General features: G+C 40.0%; 1 protein-coding gene across 1 annotated transcript in view; it reads left to right on the plus strand.

The window, feature by feature from the left end:
* Positions 1 to 314: 314 nt before the first annotated feature.
* The window catches only part of adamts10 (ADAM metallopeptidase with thrombospondin type 1 motif, 10), a 48,686-nt gene continuing 42,000 nt past the window's right edge, over positions 315 to 7,000 (plus strand). Inside the window, exon 1 of the mRNA XM_037697985.1 lies at positions 315 to 483. Coding sequence (XP_037553913.1) covers positions 387 to 483 — 97 coding nt within the window. The 5' untranslated portion in view covers positions 315 to 386. The remainder of the gene's footprint in view (positions 484 to 7,000) is intronic.

Below are 7,000 nucleotides of genomic sequence, written 5' to 3' on the forward strand. Positions count from 1 at the left end.
AGCTGCAGGGTTGAGTGGGATCTCATGCTCACTCCCTGGATATGTTTAGTCTCCAGTGCCATTCACGTTCCCAGATTTCCCCCACCTAAACGCTTTCTCTTCCGCAGGGGAACAGAGAGGACTGATAACCCACCACTGCTGCTAACATCGTCCTCCCCACCTCTTTGAAACCAAAGCTCCAGGTGTTTTCTTCGTCTATGAGGACGTCCATCCCCACTTGCTGGTTCAGTCCGTTCTCAGGTCAACCCGCAGCCATGGCCCAACAGAGCGCTGAGCTGTCCCATTGCTAGGCCACGGGGCGTCCGAGAGGGCAGGAGACATGTTGGGACGGAGGCCCGGGTACCACTGCACTGAATTCTGTTACTATAGCTACTACTGTAGTAACCATGGAAACGCTATGGAGGACTGCTCTGGTCTGCACTGTCGTTATAGTTGCCAGCGAGGTCGCAGGAGGTCACAAAGATGAGTTTGCAAAGTCACAAGGTGAGATAAGCAGAGTGAAAATTTCAACTGGGTAAAATATAATTTTTATTATGAATAATATTTTTTTTAAGTTGCATTGATATGCAATAAAGTGCTCTGAAAATCAGTGTTTCTGAAAGTGTTTCACAGGTGCAGGACTTCAAGTACTTGGGGTCCACTGTCCAGGAAAATGGGGACTGTGGTAAAGAAGTGAAAAAGAGAGTCCAGGGAGGATGGAGAAAAGTTTCAAGAGTGATTTGTGAGAAAATAGTGTCAGCTAAGGTCAAAGGAAAAGTTTACAAGACAGTGGTGAGACCATCTGTATTGTATGGTCTGGAGACAGTGGCACTGACAAAAAGACAGGAGAAAGAACCGGAAGTGGCAGAAATGAAGATGCTAAGCTTCTCCTTAGGAGTGACAAGGCTGGATAAGATTAGGAATGAGATCATCAGAGGCGCAGCACACTACAGGTTGAACAACTGGGAGATAAAGTTAGAGAGGCCAGACTGAGATGGTTCGGACATGTCCAGAGGAGGGACCATGGGTATATTGGTAGAAGGATGTTAGAAATGCAGCTGCCAGGAAAAAGACAAAGAGGAGATATATGGGTGCAGTTAGAGAGGACATGAAGGTAGTTGGAGTGAGGACAGAGTGAGATGGAGGAGGATGACTCGCTGTGGCGACCCCTGAAGAGGGAAAAGCCGAAAGAAGAAGAAGAAAATCAGTGTTTCTGAAATGAGAGAAAAAAAACCCTGTTAATAATGTTATGCAGGCTGCTTCATTATAGAGCTGGAAAATGAGTAAACAATTCAATAAAACTTCAGAAACACAATATTTGTTTATTTGTACTGCTACAGCCTTAGAAGAATAAGCAGAACTTGGGACACAAATGGAGACAGATGTAGGAGTAAAATAGCTTTAATAAAGGAAATAAACTTCTTTGCAAAAGTCTGAGGCAGATTTGACAAATAAAATAAAGAAATCCTGTAAGGCGAAATCCAAACATGAACCTAAACAACTAATTATTGCAGCTAAACTGGAGCAGAAAAGCAAAGTGCATGCAGAGTAAACAAAAAATGGAAAGACAGATCAATAAAGCAGAGTTGAAGACAAAAACCCGTTTAATTTCAACACTGGAAGAAGAGAAGAACTCTTTGAAAATAAAGCAGGAAATAAAGCGAACCAATGAGCAGAGAGAAATGTAATTAAGTGAACAAATTAAAAAAAATGTTTGGACAAAAACTAAACACAAATCAGAAGTCCAAAAAAAATAAAAATGTATAAAAGCATCAAAATGAAGAAAACGTTTCCATTACAACAAATTCAAAATACAAAACTAGTTACGGTAAATTCTGACATTAAGTTAACTTTTATATTTTGGAACAAATATTTACACAAATGTTAAAACCTTAAAGTTTGTGCAACGAAAAGTATCCTTCCTGGACTTTTGCCACTTTTTTTGAAAAATTGTATTTTAAACCTGGGCAGCACGGTGGCGCAACTGGTACAGGTGCTGCCTCTCAGCGAACAGGTCCCTGGTTCAAACCCCGGTCCAGGGGCCTTCTGGGTGGAGTTTGCATGTTCTCTCCGTGCATGCGTGGGTTTTCTCCGGGTACTCTGGTTTCCTCCCACAGTCCAAAAACATGCATGTTAGGCTGATTGGTAACTCTAAATTGTCCCTAGGTGTGAGTGAGAGAGTGAATGGTTGTTTGTCTCGTTTGTCTCTCTGTGGCCCTGTGATGGACTTGCGACCCGTCCAGGGTGTCCCCTGCCCCTCGCACAGTGATTGCTGGACATGGGCACCAGCGACCTCCGTGACCCAAAAATGGAATAAACGGGTAAAGATAATAGATGGATGGATGGATGTATTTTAAACCTTTTAACTAATTTAAAAGATTAATTAACATGTTTTATGATACAAAACTGTTTAATGTCATCTTCATCAGTAACTGTCTTTCTCAGTCTGAAGTTAAAATGACAGAAGTTCCTCTAAAGCCAGAGACGTAAATCCTCCCCATGTCATCGCTCTGAACAAGACGGGTTGTGTTTCCTAAATTTGACCTCTGACCTTTTAAAGCCATCAGGCTCTAACGGTCTCGCCTTGCTGCTTCCTTTAAATAACCTCCCCCATTTTCATCCTCTTTCTCTCTGTTTGAACTTGACTTTTGTCCAAACTTTGGTTCATATATTCACAAACCTAACACCTGCTCTGAGCACCTTCTGATAGAAACATATATATATATATATATATAAAAAAACCTAATAAAAGATAAAAGCTAATATTTATCAGAAACTTAGAACCATCTAACACTTAGTAGACTTTTTTGCCCATTATTTTTATGGTTATTATATTTTAAATAATTTTATATAGTCATGCACAATATTGGAATTTTGGCCAATATCTGATATGTCGATATGTTAATATTTATTTGGCCGATAACCGATACCGATATTTTTATATACTTTCCTTTGCCAGAACATAGCCCTCTTATTTAGGCTTATTTTCTACAAAATTGTGTAACAGCTGTGAGAGCTGGCGACATATATTCAGTAACAGCCATATGATATACATAGCACTTTAACTTATATTAAATGAAAAGGGTTAAATGTTATTTATTAGCATTAGTCACGTGTGATGCTGTCTCACCTGTGGAGGCTTGTTCCAGGTTCCTAGCTGCAGTGTGGGATCCTCTGCACTCCTGTGCATGAAGGACAGACTTTTTAAGTTCAAATTTTTTGTCTATCCATTGTGCCGTAAGACTAATCATGCTAACGAGGCTAACACTCGACGTCCAAGTGTCTGTTGTAAAACTCACCCAAGTGCTATCGGCTATTAGTTTCTCAATGACGTCAGAAATGACGGCTTGTAACTCGGGTAAGTCTACATCGGAAAAATATCTCCGACTGGGAACGATGTAGCGAGGCTCAAGGTAGTCCAAAAATCTTCGGAATATGACATCATCAACAAAAAAAAAAATCCACATCGCCGACATTTTGGCTTCTTCCCCTCTGCCCTGATCAGATCAGGTAGGCACGTGTGACGTCATCACGTTGTGCTGGCGCTGCAGGCATCCTTGTCACTGGGTTGTCATACAAAAACAGTGTATTTTATATCGGTGAGTTATTTTGATGGAATGGCCGATATCCGATATTGAACTTTAACACTAATATTGCCTGATACCAATACATGCCGATAATATCGTGCATCCCTAATTTTATGTACTTGCAATGAGAAAACCCACGCCTGCACAGAGACACCAAACTCCACCCAGAAAGATCCCCGGCAGGCATTTTATCCGGCAACCTTCTCGCTGAGAGGCAACAGCTCTACCAACTGAGCCACCGTGCCACCCCATTTGGGGAGGTATTTCAAATAATCTCTCATCTCTGAAACTTCATTTTGATCTAATTTCAGAGATTTCTTTTACATACACGTGGAAAAATAAGAGCCATGCACATCGTATACAGCTCTTGTACATTATTTCGAAGATAGATCATTCCTGGTGTTGTTATTGCTGTAAAATCTGTCAGAGCTGCAGTGGCCTGCAGGCTGTGGAGGTGTATCTGGGATGGAGGGAGGTGCACTTTTCCATCCAGAGGACTTCCTTTCACTACCGAACTAATGATAACCGGGGGTTTATCAGCACCAACCCTTCGGCATGTTGGTCAGGGTGTTTTCTCCTGTTAAATTGAGCAAACCTGTTTACTCTGCTCTTTGTTTTCATGTCTACCTGTAAAAATGAGCTAAGTGGGCAAGCAGACAAAATCCAGAAGCCCAGCTTTAAATCTTGATGAATTGTATCTGAAGGTTTTTAGGAAACAGAAAGAAATCCAGCTAAGACCTGACACATGATCAGAGAGATACCATACATCTGGCTTACTTTGTTGTTTGACAAGTTGTCAGCAAAAAGCTCTATAAAAGTTTCCTTGTTGATGCTAGGGCACTATTTTCTGTCTGTCAAACTGTGTTATCTTTGGTATTTTTTATGGATCCACCCAAAGAATGGGAACAGATTGTGATACTAAAGAGCCTTGAAATCCTATTTTAAGTCGGTTCTTTGCTCCAACACTGGCTCATCCCTTGAGTTTTAGTTACTTTAGTGGCTTAACAAACAAACAGACAAACATTCCTCTGGAAATGGTCACGTTCTAGACAGGAAATGAGGGGGGAAGCAGCCAACGTCCAAAGAAAAACTTTGAAAAACCTCCATAAATCTTGGAGAATTATTAATTAAGACCACCTGTAAAGATTAAAAGAAAATCTTGTTGCTTAGAGCCAAACTATAAAGAAATGAATGACTTTTGACTTCTTTATGGTCCAACACTTGCTGAGATTAAGTTTTTCTTCTAAACAACATTGATGTAACACTGTTACTCCAACTCTCAGACTGCAGGCTTACTCGCGGTTCCTAGAGTTTCCAAAGGCAGAATGGGAGGAAGATCTTTCAGTTATCAGGCTCCTCTTTTGTGGAACCAATTTCCAGTTTCTGTCTGTAAGACACATTGTCCAGTTTTAAGACTGGGCTTAACACTTTCCTTTTTGATAAATCCTATAGTTAGGGTTGGCTTGTTATGCTGCCATAGGCTTAGACTACTGGAGGACAAATTGACCTAATTTCCTTAATTGAATCGTTAAAATTGAGTAGTTTTCATTTGATACTATTTCTATCTTAACATGTTATTCTTTACCTGCCATTGTGTATCTGTTCCTCTCAATCCCAGCCGGTCGAAGCAGATTACCGCTTGTCCTGAATCTTTTTCTGCTAAAGGTTTCCTCCTCATGAGGGCGTTTTTCCTTTCCACTGTCGCCTTCATGCTTGCTCAAAATGAGAGTTCTGCAATGGAGTAAATTCAAAGCAGTCTGCTCCTCAGATAAATAGTGTTAAATTATTATTTTGTATATATGAATGTTTCTGTTCAGTGCCCTGAGACGACTTCTGTTGTGACTTGGCGCTAAATAAATAAACTGCACTGAACTGAATTGTTACTGACATCACATCAATGTGCTTTGCAAAGATTGCTTTGATCTTATAGTTTTACTTTTTTAAATTAAGTATCAGAACTATTTGATATTGCACAACTCAACATATAGATGTTTTTTTGACAACTCTGTGTGGGAGGTAAAGAAAGTTGTTGGGAATCCTGTGAGGAGAAATGCCTAAAAGGGTTTTCTTTTAAAGAGCGGTTCCTTTTCGAAACATTTACTCCTATGGTACACTAATTTGTTTAGCTGGCTTTCATTATTCTGTGTGAGGTCTCGCTAATTTCAAAAACATCCCCTTCATTTTCTCTTCAGGAGCTTTCCTGGGCTTAAATAGTAAAGTTGATCCCACCTGCCTGATTGCTTGTTGCGGTTTGTGAACACAGGATGGATGTGTTCTTAAAGGATGGTAACACTTTTGCAGAAGTTTATGGACTAGAGATTTTGGAAACACTTTTTTTTTTAACTACAAATTATTTTATGCATGAGCCAATTTCTACATTTTGCTTGTTTGCTTTGACTAATTTGCTGCACAGTAATATAATGAAAGTCAGCAGACAGAGTAAGCTGGGTAACTTGGAACACATGGCTGAAGGAGAAACCCTGATAATTCAGTTTCCAGAGGCAGATCGGATCAGATGTTTAGGTACATTTGAAGATGTGGTAAGAAGCAAAGGCTGCTTTACAGGGAGAAACACAGGTAAATAAGTCAAAACGATTCCTTCAGTCTAATTGTTTTTATTTCTTTCATTTTTGACTCTTAACAAATAAAATCACGGGTCATCCTGCTGGCTTGAACTCTAAATGGAAGAGTGATCTCCTACGAGCGGAGCATTGTGCTTGTTATGATCAAAACCACTTCGCTGTGTTGTCGTTGCAGTGTAATCCAGGAAAGTCCAGGCAGCTTTTGGAGCGGGGCTCACTGTTTGTTTTAGTCTCCTCAAGTGTTTTTTTTTTTTTTTTCAGGGATCAGAACTTTTAAAGTCTGAATCCAGGAACTTTGAGCTTCTTCATCAAACAAAACTGGAATTTTGCTAAAAACTAAAATTAAAAATGAAGTCATCTGTTGATGACTTTTGCCTGTTAGATAACCGACTCTGACCATTTGGAGCTGTGTGTGCTTGTACAATAAATCAACAGGCCCCAGACAGACAGGAAGTATACAATTTCAAGGTAACCATGACAACCTCTGTTTGGCCTCACGAATGAGGAGTCCTTGGAGTGATGGAGCCTTTTTTTTTTAAGGCAAGCACCCCCAAAGTCTGTTTTTCTTTGCCATCTGGTTTAGTCTCTCAGCAGAGGTTCACTGCAACAAGACAATCTGCTGTTTTTACCTGGAGAGTGCCTGCTGAGTGCTGAAAGACTGCTGAAGTTTGCTTAAGCAGCTAACAGCTTTAAAAATTAAAATGAGCACAACACTAGCTAAAAGCTAGAAGATCAAAACACTAGCTAAAAGGTGCAAAACTAGCTAGATTGATAAAGTTCTATCTTATATCTTATCTTAAAGGCCTTACATAACGAAAAAAGTAGCCAAAAGAAGCAAAACACTAGCTAAAA

The sequence above is a fragment of the Nematolebias whitei genome, chromosome 3, assembly GCF_014905685.2.
Source record: "Nematolebias whitei isolate Nwh7 chromosome 3, NemWhi1, whole genome shotgun sequence".
In the NCBI taxonomy this organism is placed as follows: domain Eukaryota; kingdom Metazoa; phylum Chordata; class Actinopteri; order Cyprinodontiformes; family Rivulidae; genus Nematolebias; species Nematolebias whitei.